Source organism: Melospiza georgiana, chromosome 3 (assembly GCF_028018845.1).
Source record: "Melospiza georgiana isolate bMelGeo1 chromosome 3, bMelGeo1.pri, whole genome shotgun sequence".
NCBI lineage: Eukaryota > Metazoa > Chordata > Aves > Passeriformes > Passerellidae > Melospiza > Melospiza georgiana.
In genome coordinates this window covers 69,330,835-69,346,316 of record NC_080432.1, presented here as the reverse complement: position 1 = coordinate 69,346,316, position 15,482 = coordinate 69,330,835, and the positions used below count along the sequence as shown (strand labels likewise).

At 39.7% G+C, this 15,482-nt stretch overlaps 1 protein-coding gene across 1 annotated transcript in view; it reads left to right on the top strand.

Moving 5' to 3' along the window:
- The window catches only part of MTHFD1L (methylenetetrahydrofolate dehydrogenase (NADP+ dependent) 1 like), a 141,633-nt gene extending 126,830 nt beyond the window's left edge, over nucleotides 1-14,803 (top strand). Inside the window, exons 26-27 of the mRNA XM_058020302.1 lie at nucleotides 10,868-10,976; nucleotides 14,607-14,803. Coding sequence (XP_057876285.1) covers nucleotides 10,868-10,957 — 90 coding nt within the window. The 3' untranslated portion in view covers nucleotides 10,958-10,976; nucleotides 14,607-14,803. The remainder of the gene's footprint in view (nucleotides 1-10,867; nucleotides 10,977-14,606) is intronic.
- Nucleotides 14,804-15,482: the final 679 nt, after the last annotated feature.

Sequence of the window (15,482 nt, the reverse complement as noted above, 5' to 3'; positions counted from 1 at the left end):
GAAGGGATTGAACCTTTCCACGATGGTGACGCTTTTACAGTTTTTCTAGTGCTTGGAACGAAGCTCCCACAGACTGTACGAGATGTTTGTCAGAATAAAAAAACTATTGCGCTAACTTGTGTTGGGATGCAGAAATTCATTACCTTCCCTTTTCTTTTTTGTCCTTTCATATACTTCATTTGGGAAAAATACTGCCCACAAAACATCTGTTTGGGGGTTGGTTTGCTTTTCAGACTGAAAAAATGTGTTTCCAAATAGAGTTGATTTTAATTAGATGGTTTAGCAACATTTTTGTTGCTTTTGTGAATATATTGTTATCCCTTGTTTTATTGCTGAAACAGGGGTTAGGGAAGTGACTTGCTGCAAGTTCATAGAGAACATATTGTGAGAAATTGAGAAAGTTGTGTAAAACTGCTGATACAGCATTCATTATGCAATAGAAGAAGATGTGGCATGCAGTGTTATTTTTGAATTTCAGTTATATGAGACCAAGATAAGAATCAGTTACCAATTTCAAGTTCCATTATCCTGGCAACACCTCAGCTCCTTTTGGCAAATCATTTAACCTTCTCTGCTTCCTAGCTAACAATTTAAACTCGTGATCTTATTTTATTTATTTCCCAGATGTACTTGAAGTATTTCATTCATATGTGTAAGTACTTTGAGGAGAATTATATTTATAAATAAAAAATACACAAATCTTTATTATATTATGTAAGGATACATGTTTGTGGGATAAAGATTGTGCTCTCCATCAGTTAAAAAAATTTTACTGTATTTCCTTTGACAATTAAATCTGTCTTGACAGCTTGTTAACTCATGGGTAACAGAAAGTGAGCAGAAATTAGGGGTTTGGTATCTTCTTAGAGAAACTCTGAAAATCAGTACTGCTGTAAGAAAGTTATGTCTTACATTCATGGGTAGAATTTTTTCCTTTCTCCTTACAGCTATTAGTGCTGTTAAGATGGCTTACAAAAGAGCTGGCTCTTCTGAACACTCGAGTTCATCACAAGTCAGTAACTTTCGGCCTTTTTCAAAGTATTTCTGTGTTCCTTCATTTTTCCAGGAGAAGTGTGAGCTCTAGCATAGGTTATTCAAGGCTTGCTTTTCTCAGCAGCTTTGTTAAGACTTCTTAAAATAGTGGTTTGATAGACTAGAGGAGGAAGATTGCTGATCTAAGTGACATCCTTATTTTTTCTATTTTGTTCCTTGTCAAAGGGGACTGTAGTACATTCTGGCATGATTCTAGAGGACACACTACATTAAATAGTGTGTAATGCCAGAGGTCTGCATTGGAATTGTGACTCAGACTATCTGATTTATGTAGACAGTTTAACAATTTGGCATCCTTGTATCCATCCAAGCTGGATCCATTCTGATCTTCTGGGTTAGGAGCAAATAGAAAGGAAAAGCTTTTTAATTCCTCAGTGGAATCATTCCTAAGATGGAATGCATGGACCAAGCCTATCAAAACAATAGTTTGTCTGGAGAGCAAAGCTGTGTAGGGTTAGAAAGCCACATCCAGTGCTTCTTTGTCATTGTCTATTTCTTGTTTGCTTCAGTCTGTCATGAAATAGTGTGTGTTAAGTTTAATTTGTAAAGAGCAAATAATTTAGATTGTTTATCCAAATAGCAAGTGACTTGAGAAAGTAAATATAGAAACTTGAACTAATGAGGTTAGAGATGCTCACAAGTCAAGGTTGGTGCATGATGACAGTCCAGTGATAGTGACTGATGCTGTTGGTGCCCATCACGCTTGGTTATTCTTTGGAGACAAGCTTCCCAGGCTCTCCTTTCTGACTCTTCCCATGATACCTACAGACCAGAAAGCAGAACTGCACCTGTGAAGTGCACATGCTAGCTTTTATTGTTTCCCAGTCCTGAAAACTAGATTGTGTCTACCTAGCTGGGACCAGCAAAGTATAGTCACCTCCTCTACCACTTTTTTCCACTTCTGTTGTTTTGAGGTGATTTCCAAAAATCTAATACCCTTTGGTACCACAAAGGTCATCACTGGCACTTAGTTTAAATCCAGTAATGAGACCAAGCCAGTTTGGCAATTTAACAGTTAAAAAGAATTGATTTTAAAGAGTTTCTCATATACCTCTATGATCTTTAGAAGCAGTTTTTCCCATGTATATACGCACACATATGCACACACGCATGCACATTATCTTTGCCTGAGATGGTATTTCCTAGGAAACTTTACTTACTCAGGAATCAGTGGGTCCAGTTAATTGTAACCAAAAGGGCTAGTATGGCAGCAGTTTAATGTGCTTTTATTCACCACAGTTATAGAATCTTTTTTTGGTTTTTCCACATTGTAATTTGCCATGAAATGACGGCATGATGCTCCTCGTGCTCTTCTAGTATGGGGTGCTGAGAAGGCTAAAGTTTGTTGCGTGTTGAGCACACACATTTGCTTCACATAATCTACTGCTGTCACCATCTCCAGTTTCTGGGCTGTAATTGAGGTTTTCTCAGAAGATTTTAACCAAAATGTCATAGTGATGATCAGCAGCACAAAGTGTGACTTGCTCCCGGAGTTTGCAGAACAGCACTTCTAAAGAAACCCTTGGTACAAAATAAACAGGTTTCAGAGGAAAGGAAGGGTGCCCAGTCCCTGAGCAAATACAAGGCAGCTGAGATGGGTCACCCAAGATCTCTTCCCTCCAAATACCACAAAACTTGCTCTGTTTTCAGCAGAAATGGAGCTGCTGGCAAAGTTTGGAGACCTCCTCTTTACCAGGAGACCCGAACTCTGAACAAAGCAGGAGAATTATTTACCCGTGAACATCAGGTGCTTTAAATTTAATAATAAATATTATTTAAAGCACTTGAGAAAAATGCCTTTATCCTCTAGATTTATTCCTTCAGAGGCCCACTTCCAGCACTGCTATATTGGACACTTTTCAAGAATGGGAACAGCCCTGGGAGCATCTGACATCAGGACTGAGCTGCAGGGAAGGATTTCTCCTGAATGAGGAGGTGATTTTGTACAGGAGGCAGTGAGCAAGAGTCCTCTGCCAGGGATTCTGTCTAAAGCTCAAGGGGGAAAGGAAAGTCAGGATGCAGGCCTTGGTCAAGGGAGCAATTACTTCTGGAAATGGATTTGAGTGGGCTGGGATGAAGGAAGTGTTTTGGAACAAGTCACCTGGAATTTGTAGTCTCCTTTTTTTCTCACTCCCTTCATTTCCTTCACGAATAGCTTTTTTTTTTCTGAGGGGTTGTTTGGTTAAGTTGGGTTTTGTAGCTTTCATTTTTGTAGTATTTTGTTTATCAATTATCCTGTGTAGGGCAGAATGCTCTGTGAAACATGGCGTGGATTGTATAGAATAGAGTTCACTCAGCTAATCACTAGCCATCTGATGTGCTACCTCAGTGAGGTGAATTTTTCAATTTAAATTTAGTACATTGTTTCCATTGTGCTGTTATAACGGGGACCATTTTCTTCTGCTTCAAGTGTGGTTTTATAAATTCTAAGATGAAAATAAGTTGAGAGAACTGTGCCAAGACGAACTGCAGTCATATATGTGAGTCATAAATATTTTACTTAATTGGGGAAATTGCTCATTCTGTTACAGATTACATCTATTCCTAAATATTTTATTTAACAGCTAGAAAAATGTCCTTTCTGGGTCTTTGGTCCTTCAGCACATCACTAACAGCAGCATTTGAGTTCCAGACTGACTCACCAAGAAATCCCTTGCTTCCTTTGGGATATGCACCCAAAGATCTCTCCAAAAGTTGTACTGGATAGATGTGGACTATTGTGTGGGTTTTGTTTATTCCCTGGGGTGCCCAGGAGGTCACTTTTGGGTTCAGATCATCTCCATTCAAGATGAGTAATTTTTTGGATCCTGGTAATCCTTCAGAGGATGTAGCAGGGCACAAGTTGTTTTTGCCTAACTTGAGCACCTGGCAGCAAGGCCAATTTGGATTGTATAATCAATATTCAGTACTTTTATAACTTCATCCAGATGCTGAGAGCAGAGGAGCAATGTCCATACATTTTGTTGTTGTAAATCCTTTCACAAAAATCGAACAATTGCCAAGAATGTGCAAAACATCAAAGTAAGAGGCAATTATAATACAGTAATTGATGCCAGATGGACTTCTGCACCTGAGATCAGTCAGCATGCCAGTGAAAAAGAGACGTTTACTGCAAGAAACACTACAGCATATGTCAGGGTGGCATCAGCATCTTTTCAAACATTATTTTAACCATTTTGAAAGCTGCTAAAGTGTTGAGTTTCTTGCTGTGGTTGTTCTTAGACATTGCAGCGAAATCCTTTCCTGTTGAAGATTTCCTGAGAAGGAAATATGATCTTCGCTCTCCCTAACTCCTGTTGCCATCATCAGGTTTGGCAAATTTTCATTAAAACTTAAAAGTAAACCATTATTCAAACAGTAACAAAAGATCATTGGTTAGCTGCTTTCAGAAATCCTTGTTATCTTCAGGCAATGAAAAACAATGAGATAATATTTTCTTAAACATTATGTAGCTATTAAAGTAATTTTTTAAAAAACATTGCCATTTCCAAAACTGAATTTTTTAGTTTGTAAAGGTTGATATTTTTTGAAGGAAGCACAAACTTGCCTCCACTATGCATCTGCTTTTTCTAATATGAGATTTGGAGGTTTGTTTGCTTTTAAGAGGTGGGGAAAGGTCACTTGAGTATCACTTCAGGCTTTGGTATGGTATCATTCCCCTCTGTAATATGTGGTGGGTGGGTGAGATGAAGACTATATTGTGCATTTTTTTGTTTTGGCCATTTCGTTCTGATGTTCTTGTAGTTATTGGGGGCCAGGAGGGGTGTGGAAATACTGTTTTCTTAACTATTCTCTTTTGTTATTTTCATGACATTTTTTTTTTTCCATCATTCAAAACCTGAGCTACCTTTGAAGTGATGGAGCTCTGTAGACTGGAGGAATTTTCCAGTTCTGTGGAACAGACTTCAAGCTGATTCTGGGAATACTTAGTGTATGCTGCCTAATTTTTCTGTGACCTTTTCACACCGAGTGCCTCTGTGTGCTGTAGGACAGTGCAGTTTGAAGATGAAATAAGCGAGTGCTCATTGGAGGCGTTTGCACAGTTGCATGCTTCAGAGTGCTGGAGCCCTACCCACGACCCTCATTGCATGGAAAGTCTCATGAAGTATTTCCAAGTATAGGTTTGAACTGGAGACCGTGAGGGATCCAGTGAGGAGATCTGCACACCTCTGCAGCCATGCAGTGCAGTGAGGTGACTGTTAATGTCTCTCTCCTGCTCCATGGACTGCAGTTCCCCTGGTGCCAGCTCCCAGTGCGTGGCCAGCACCACACGTGCCAGTGGGAGCAACTGGCACTCAAAGCACAGCTAAGGGCAGGCAGGACTGGAGACCTGGAAGGATTTCTTCAGAAAGTTATTCCATTCACCTTTGCATGCCCTGAGACTGGCAGATGCACTGAAGTTGAGCAAATTTCTGGTGGTGGATCTGTCTTCCAGGGCTCTAACTCACACTAGGAAACATTATTGAAACCCTGAAGCGTAGCTCCTTCGTGCTGTGCCTCAGGATTCCAGCAAGTTCTGGCACGCTGACCATAATGCATACAGGTTTATAGCACTATTTATAAATCTCTTGAGTTTCCTCTTGTATTGTTTCTTGCTGAGGGAGTGTGGGATATGCAATTCATCCCATCAGATTTTATTGAGGAGTTATCCGCAGTCATGTGCATGCTGGATTCTCTTGAGAAACAACATCTGTTTTCTGCAGTATTTCAAGTTTGAAATGGTTGTGAGTTGTTACAGCTCATTTAATTAACAAAAGGATACAATTAAAAATGTGAATTACTTGTGTTTTTTGTCGAACACAATGTTAACTCCATAAGCCACAGAATAGGGAGGTTTCCTCTATAAGCTATTTTTTGATTTTTCAGTATTTTCTAATGAGTTGTTTGCCATACTTTACATAAGCACAGATTCCTCTGATTTTCTTTCTCTATTCAACAGAAACCATGTTATGCCTGTAAAACAGACACTTCTTGTCTTATAGGTGAAAAAGACACTGAACATGAGTTGGACATGGTCCTTGGGACCATCTGTTTTGCAAATTGTGCCATTGAGCTAACCCTGTTAAGGCAACCTCAAGTTCTGCTATGATCTTTTCATATAGATAAATGAAAAAATACAGATACATATATGGATGAATACACCTCAAAGGCAGGATGTGAAGCACTGATAGGCATATAGGTATGATTAAAAAAGAAAGCTAAGCAGCAGAGTTCCCTGTGGGACCACAACAACCCTGGTGAGCAGGGTCTTGGTGCTTGACTGTGTACAGCTGTTGGGTAGATCTCATGGCCAACTCAAATTATAAGGCAAATTACAATTGTAATTTAAATGAAACTTAGTTACTCTTCCAGTAACTTTGGATGCATTTGTGGAGAGGGTGTGGAGCAACACTTTCATTTGGCTTTCTTGAAAGTAACTGGCATTTTCCATTTGTAAGGAGGCTCATTATGGTATTTCTGTTCAGTCATGTAAGTAAACTTCTGGAGGATCATAAATGCCTAATATAACAGTAGCCTTCAGGCATTCTTAACTAAAATTGTATTTTATCTTCCACCAGCTGTGCATTTCCAGGAGTGTAAATGATCCTTAGGATAAGCTGTCTGTAAGACTTACTGCTCTAAACACAGAGAGCCATAGTAACAAATAGCTCTGTGTATTTTCCACATCATCTTTCTGCAGTTGATTCACCTCTCATGGATGTGTGGACAGTTGCAGAGTTTGTAGAGAAAATGGTCTGCTCCTAGAAAGCTAGTTCCTATTAATTCCTAAATTATTTGCATAACTTTTTTTTTTTCCATGCATGAAACATTCATATGAATTGCATTAAGCCTTAAGGTACCAAGCTTATGCCTTAAATTTTCCTTCTCCCAGGAAAAGTGTGATAGTAGCAGTTTTGTCCAAATTAAGTACTGATTATTTCAGCCATCTAAATCCAGTTTGTGATTTTCAGTGGATAAGGTGCTGTCATTGTCCAGTTCTTACCCTGTTCTTTTCTCACAGCCACGCTGTGCAATGTTGCATAGTTACCATTCTATAACCCAAATGTTGTTGCAATAGAGTGGAGAGAGTTTTGTTGCTCTCTGGGCAATATATAGAGGATGTATATTTTATGAGATGCTAAGCAAGTGCTGCATGGCTATAAATTTCTGTGGGTTTTTCTCATGCTGTACATAGCTGCTAATAAAGTGATTTACGTTTTAAGCATATTTTCACTTTCCTTGTTCATTCTGCTTTTTTCAAGTTTGAAAACTGAAGTAATTTCAGTAATTGGTTATTTCAGGAAGAGAGGTGGAGATAGTCTGCTGGGCACTGTGTACAGAAAGTGCTACAGCCAGGGGGTGTTTGGCTTTCTCTCTCCATGCACAAAAATCTGGGCTCTGGTAACTGAGGTCAGGGAGAGGGATCCCTCTGGATCATGCCTGCTGGAGTAAAGACCAGCTCACTTATTAATGCCTTCATTCAGCATCACAGAAAGGGGTGAGAGGGAAGAGGATCCTGAGCCTGCAGCCATGTGGAAAGCCAGTCAGGTGAAGCCTCTCTGCAGCCTTGCATCAGACTGAGCCCTCTTTTCTTTCCTGCCTTTGTGGTTGAAGGAGAGCAATGGAGGGCTGCAGAGGGAATAATCAGCAGTACCCTCCTCAGCCAGGCAGCCATCTCCTCCTACTGACCTTGAAGCAATGAAAAAGGGATAGATTCTTCTGCAGGTTACCTCTGTGTGTACAGATAATGAGAGCAGAGAGTAATAATCATAAATCTACATGGCTTTGCCTGTTTGAAAGTCTGGGCCATGGGAAAAATGACAGTACATAGTTTATTTTCATTCTGTAATTCACATAAGTATTTGTTCCAAAGTGTTCCTTCTGGAGGCGGTTTTTTTTTTGCCTTGTACTTCATTTTATGCAGCAGTGGTTTTAATTCAAATTAACCTATTCCCTTTTGTTGACTTCAGTTTTCAATATGAGAATAGCTGTATTTCCCAAACCAGCAATAAACTGGTTTGATATTTGCATTTGTTTAAATGTAGTAACTTTTCATTAGTTGATACAGTACAGTTATACTGGTGTAGAACTATGCCTATGAAAGAAAAAAAAAAAAAAAACAAGTCCAAAATAGATATGTAGGACATGTATTTAATATTTCTTTTAGAAAACAAAAATAAATAAAACAAAAAAAAACCCCACCCCAACCACAAACTCCCTCCCACCCCCAAAAAAGGAAAACTCTTCTAAATTAGCCATGGTTTTTAAAAAACCCAGCAAAAAATAAAAGTAAAAATAAAAATTAAAAAAAAACACCTTGGAATTGGGGAGTTTGCTTTCAGATGTTGAACTGCCATACACAAAGTAACCAGAAAGTTGTCTTTGGCAATTTGTTCATTCCCCTCCCAGCTAGATGAATTTCATTAAGGCAGTTCCTTATGAAACATTAACTCAGAAACTGGAAGGAATCTGAGACAGAAAATAATTAAGTAACCCTAATGATGTAGTAGTCCAACTACCGTGGCCAATGGATAAAGAATAGTAGCAAGGTGTTTCAGTACTTAGCTAAGATGCCAGGGTAGTGTCAGCCAATAAATGATGTCATGCAGTCAGAGGCAGGGTTTGGTCAACACAAACTGACAGTTTTGTCTTCTAATCCTACTACGTACGATAACAAAACATCAGGAAGAACTATATTTAAAAACAGAGGAAATGTACTGAGCCACTAGAAGAGCTTGTTGCATTGTTTTCCCTCTGAGCGAGATCTCAAGTGAGATGATGGCTGTGCCAGTACTGAGCCTTTCCCCCTCCCCAGCACGGGATTAACCTCTGAAATGGCAGCAGCATTTCCTCTCCGGAGCAAATGGGACTGTGCTGGGGACGTTTTACATTTTGCTTGTATTCCCATGATGGAATCACCACGTGAGTGTTGGGAGCAAGGCTGAAGCATAAGGGAGATGCTGACCCCTCAGTGAGAATGCAGCACTTGGGGTTGACAGGATGAAACACAGTCTGACCCAGAGCGTGGGGGGCCTGCAAGTCTGGCACTCTGGAGCAGCTAGGATGGTGGTCATAAGTTTTTCCTCTTTGGAGGCCAATTATGCTGTTAGGGCTTGCCCTTGGCCAGAGCAAACACTGTAGCTGAGCTGTGCTTGTTGGGGAATTAGGGAGGATAGAGGGAGGAGTTGCCTGGCTTTGGCTCTCTGCTGGAGAGCGGGAGGTGATGGCTGGCCACAGTGTCCTCTGGCTGCTCCCCCAGCACAGCCTGGGGCCTGGAGGTGATCTGGTCATGTGGTAAGCACATTTAGTTCATCAGCCAACCAGCCCTGGCCACAAAAACGTGTACTGACATCAGTTCAGTGTGTTGAACAAGGTTGGTTGCAGTAAGACGAGTGCCAGAGCCAGCTCCAAGGCAGAAGCATTCAAGGGGTTCCGAGGGTGAAACTTCCAGCAAGCTGTTTCAGCTCACTCATGAAGACATACCCTAATCTGACCCTTTTTTGTAGGATATTGTGTTTGGAGTGTTTCTGGTACTTAGGTCTGTGTAATTTTTTTCCTACACAGCCATGTTTTAAGGTTACTTCCTGTGGTCAGGTTAACCATCAGTTTTCATGAACTCTGCTGACTTGCCCTGGTGAAAAGTTTGTTCCTCAAAATCTAGTAAATAAGTTTTAATGCTTAAAGACTCTCAGCCAACAGTCAAGCAAAGTTGAATTCCAGGTTTGTTTTGAGAGATTGTAAGGTCTTTCATCAATTTAGGTATTAATATAGGGCCTATTATAGCAGGGGCATTCTCCACTTTGTCCACTTATGAGGTTAAGATATCAAAAGGGTTTAAGGAGTCATTAAGCCCAAATGCTGTTTTTAGAGTTCCTTGAATTAGTGGAAAGATAGCGAGATATTCAGGGTGTGAATCCAAAATTAACCAAGTTGATCCAAACTTGGTCCTGTTTTAAGGCACAGACTTTACAACTCCAGTGGGGCACTAGGAGTAGGGACGCCCTTCCTGGCTTAAGGGACTGAAACAGGAGAAAATGAGGCAGATCAAAAACCAGCATTATTCTGCCAAACCTGCTCTCCAGACATCTCCTTTGCAAGGGAGAAGTGAAGAATCCCGAGGCAAGGAGTTGGGAACTGGGGGAACCTCTGATTTAAAGGGACTTAAACGGTTGTGGGGCACTTCGAGATTTCAATGTCAGTCATGTGCCTTTAATTGCTGCTAAAAATGCCAATTTCAAATAATAGTATAAATAGCCTGAGTAGAGCTGTAGCTAACTGTGTAATTTAATTCCATGAAACTAGTGACATGTTTAAAAGTATGCAGATGCTAGTGTCTTATGCTAGATCAGGATCTTAATTATGCATAGTTTGAGATAATTGGGTTTCTTTAGCTTAGTATCTCAACCTGTTAATTCTAACTACTAAATTAGGATTCAGCTGTAATTCCTGTATGTTTAGTAGAACTCTTTCAATTTGCTCCTGACATTAGGTAAGTGTTGTGATTAATTCTGCTTCTGTATTCTGGTTTTCTGTGGGAGAGGTCTGAGTTTAACACGTTCATATCACTAGGTAAAGTCAGACAATTACATCTTTGCCCTTTGCTGTGATTTTTTTCTCTTTCTTGTCTTTTAGAAGCTCATACTTAAAAATTCATCAAAAAAGTATCAAGTTTGACATTTTTAACAGAAACAAAAAATGTGGTACAGATTGCATCTGTGGTCAAGCCTGTGTTGAACAATCCAACCTTTCTCTTAATCTAAGGTTTACATGCAAGGGCAGACTGATTATCTGCTTCCAGGTGCAGGAGTATAACTGAATGTCATTGTTTCCACAGATGAGCACCATGCCAGGACTGCCCACAAGGCCGTGCTTCTATGACATTGACCTTGACCCCATCACAGAGCAAGTGAAAGGATTGTTTTGAGAGTGACATCCAAATTCAGGTCAGTCAACAGCCTTTATTTTCCTGTTCCAGCTTGAGGGAGGATGTTTGTGCCTAGCATGTGTGTAAGAAAGGTTGTCAGGAGTTTATCTAGGCTCTAGTTTCAGTAAGGATTTCAGACACTTTGGGGGTGTATTTCATAATGTGTAATTTATCACATGGGTATCTCATTTGCTGAATAGTGACTGGCACTTTGCTGTTGTGCCTTTTGGATTTCCTGGCACTGTCAGTTTGGCACAGGAGGAGCCAGCTCTGCAACTGTTCTGCTGTTGGCTATGGAAAAAGGCAGTCTGAAGAAACCATGTCATCTTACTCACCTCAAAAGAAATACTCCTTGATACTGCACTCACGTGGCAGTGTGTGTCTGTCATTACCTAGCTATCAAGGAAGATATTTCTCAGTTTGTTCATGAGCTCTGCTTTGTTTGTTCATGTTTTGTTTTCATAGCTGTTATCATCTCTCTCAAATGGTAATAAGCATTTCAGGAACACAAAGCTCTCCTCTTAGCCTGTTTTTCATGCTGGATTCTCTCCCTTTTCCTCGAAGGTTGCAGTTCCCCCACCACCTCCTCCCTTTCCCTAAGTACTTAATCTTCTTGGTGTCCTGCTTTAATTTTGTGCAGCACATGTTCCTCACTTAAAAATACAAGATGTTATGAAAATATTTCATGCTCCTCCACTTTAACCTTTTAACATAATAAGTGGAGTAAGAGAGAATGTAACCCTGACTGAAACAAACCATGTGTGCCTGTCATGGGATTCTCTCCTTTCATCACTTAGCTCTCTCCCCCAATAGATTGGTCTGGAGAGCAAAAGGGTTTTTCTTTTTTAAGACAGAACAACACTATTACTATGAGCTAATAGGACTGTGATGGGACCCCAGATCAGCCACAGCTTTGAGGTGAATGTGCCCAGGTGCTTCAGCCCTGCTTTAGCAGTCCTTTCTTACTGTGGACTGAGAGAAAGGGATTTCATTTTCTATTTCTGAGTTTGATGGATTGTTTGGAGGAGGGGAGAGGCTTGCACAACCCAACCAGACCAAGTGAACTGTTCACTTGCCCACACATTCACGTGAATGCCACAATATTCATGAGAATAAGAGATTCTGAGAGCAGATTCCACCAGTTTGTGTGTGTGCCAGTCAAGACAAGTAAAAAGCACCTACCTTGAAAGTTAACCTGCATGCACGGGTAATTGGCTGTATGCAAACCAGCCCTGACTATTCTGTGGCTGGGTGGCACTGCACATACCACTCCTTGGCACATATCCCATTTTTGTTACTGATACACATGATATGTCTGGCAGCTTCATGCATACATATTGATTCATCATGTGTCAGCCATGTAATTGCTTCTGAATCATTTGGAGTGACTGTAGAATCCTAATATAAAATCTATATGCAGATTCACGTGGCCTGCTTAATTGGGTGTTTACTGCCTAGTCTTACACAAATCCATCCATACCATGGACTGATGAGTTTGGAAGAACAACAGTAATTAAGCAGACAAAATACTCCATTCCAACTGTGAAGGCCTTTCATTGGAAGCTGTGCATGAAATGAAAATGTTAAACTTAGCTTTTAGTCAGTGATGGTGTTTTGTCAGATATAAAAAGAAATGCTAATGAAGTCGCAAAAACATAATAGGTAGGAAATAACATATATAGCCAACTGTTAAAAAATTATTTTAATTTCATTGCAGAGGTATTGTTGGCATCTGACAGATGAACGATTCATTAAGTTTAAGCCTTTTAAATAAAATCCAGCTTAACTATATATATATTTCACCAATATAGGCACATGCTCACCTGTCTTCCTACCTTTAACAATCTAAATAAATACCTTGTGAGTATGGTAATACTCAGTGAGCACCACACAAGGTAGTCAAGTGTTCATTAGCTCTAGAATTCATCTGGTTCATGTGCTAGATTTGTACATTGCTAATTTTGGAAGAAGAGAGAAATAATATTCCTATGTAGTCTTTACTCCCAACTTTCTGTGGAGAAGTTTAGTAGTATCCTTCACATACACACTGAAGTGAACCCACACTGTAGGTGATATTAGGCTTTTGAGGTCTTTGTGGGTTTGTTTCTGTGATGGCAAATCAAGGGGGTTTTTTTCATTTCATTTGAATTCTTCAGCATTTTAGTGTATGATGTGCTATTACTAATAATATAGTGTTTTGCCAGGTCATTAGGGTTGATTCAGATCTTTAAGACATTTTAATTGGAAAATATTTAGAAATTTGTGGAAGAGCTGCAGATATTTCATTATAAACATGCCTGTAGAGCTGAGAACAGTTGTTTTAGTGTGCAGTTAATATCCTCCTCTGCAATGCTTATCTTCAGACCTGTGAAGGAGATACAGGCAGAAGTTCCTGCTTCTCAGGATGCTGTGTAAGGCTCTGGCTGAGCTAAAACACAGGGTGTCATTTGCCACTCTGATTTTTCTCTACCACTTCACACTAGTCATTTGAGCATGCTCTAAAAAGTCATAGAAGCAAAAACCTTATCATAAAAGTCAACTCTGTTTTTCCTCTGTTCACAAATAGCCAATACATGGGTAGACAATATTGCAGTCTCTCTGTAGGAGCAACGTGATCTATCAAAAAAATGAAACATTAATATACAGAAATGAACCCAAAGGAATCTGGCTAGTCCTTTGTCACTGGCCAATGTCCTATTTAAATTATACTGCCAACTCATACATTAAGAAAGTTGAAATTGTTCCCTTAGCAGGTGTCTGTAGAGAGCACCAGTCAGAGTAAGACTTACCTGGAGACAAATCTCCCAATAGGAAGGAATTTTAAAAAAAAGTAATATTTTCTGAGTGAGGGGAAGTCCCAAACTGGACCTACATAAGTAAAGTCTTTTAAGGACCCTTGTGAGTGCTAAGGATCCCTCTAATTTAATCTGTGGCAGTAGGTGCCTGCTTTTACTGTGCAGGCTTTGAGTATCTGGGTTGATGGCAGCCGGGGGAAATTGTTCTCCTCAGTTGGTTGTGACTTCATAAGGCTGCCACTGCCCACAGTGGCTGATGTATTCTCACACTCTTCTCTTCAACACTAGCAAGCATCAGAATTATTATAATACACAGCGTAGATACTTTGAGCTTTTCTGAACTTGAGAGGAATCGGGGCTCTGCCTGTGAGCATCTTCACGGCCATAAAGAAATCCATAAAGAGAGAGGAGACCAAAACTGGTGTTCTAAAATTGCAAACTATTTGTTAGATGTTTTCATCTTAATTTATTCAAATACAAATAGAAAGTGCTTTAAGACCTTTGCCTTACATCCATTAAACTGAGTCTATGGACAAAAAAACTACTTCCTTTAGTCTCATTCCACAGTATTAGCTTTCAGTCAGCAACAATTACTACAGTAATGTGCACTCTGAAGTCTGTATCATGCTGGAGCACGAGTACAAATTTTTTGTTTCTCACCTAATAGGGCTGCACAGATAATAAATAGGAGGTGCATATGGCATAATTATACATTTTTGTTTATTGTGGTTAAGGCAAAAATATCCCATTTCACTGAAGCACTCATTTTAGAATGTGATGCCTTTTTTTTTTTCTTTAAAGAAAGCAAAGATATCTTGTTTCAATGTATAAATTTCTTATCTTTGTCATTTCAGAGGCCTGAAAATTAAGAACTCCAACTTTCCTATTTCCTGCAAGTAGGAGACAAAAAATGAATCTGAAATATTCCTGTTATGTGTCTCTGGAGCAATGTCAAGATAGACCAAAGAGCAAAAGTTTACTCTTTCTTCAAACTAGTTTTCATCATAAAATATAGCTGTATGGTTAAAAAAAAAAAAAAAAAAAAAAAAAACAAAAAACATGGCAAGCTAAAGTTTTTCTCTCTGTAATGCAGGAAGCTCTCTACTAGGGCTTACGCTTGTTTGTGGATAAAATGACATTGAAAAAGAGCAGTTTTTCAACTCAGAGTTTTTGTCTTTTCTCAGAGGAGTGTACAGAAGTATTTCCTTTATCTTGGCTATCTACTAAAAACTTGCATAAACATGATTATGCTGTGTGACCCAGCCTATTTCTCTCTGAAAAGTACACTTTTGCTCCTGGCATTCAAGAGCTGAAACTACACACAGATTGACTGCACATTTTTGAGTTATCATCAAGCGTTGCTCTGGACGCGTTTGGGCAACAGCCAAGCTTCAAGCAAGGAAGATATTAAACAGAGAAAGAACAGAGCATGTATTTTGTAAAAAGTTTTTAATGTATAATTTGTTTCCTTGTTGGGCAAAGATCTTTTGAAACACTTAAGCCGTGGCTGCCTTGTATCCACAGGTCTGTCTTTATCCGAGGCGTGTGTTACAGGCTGTCCAGCTGATTATGTGCTTGTTGTGGTGAAGCTGGTTGCTCAGACAGGGCACTGCTCCTTCTGAAGCGCTGTTTTGCTCCTGTTCATGGCTAATGAAGCCTCCTGCTGTGCTGGCTCCCGACCTAGAGTTCTTCCCTGGCAGTACACAACGGCCCAGAAACAACAGAGGAAC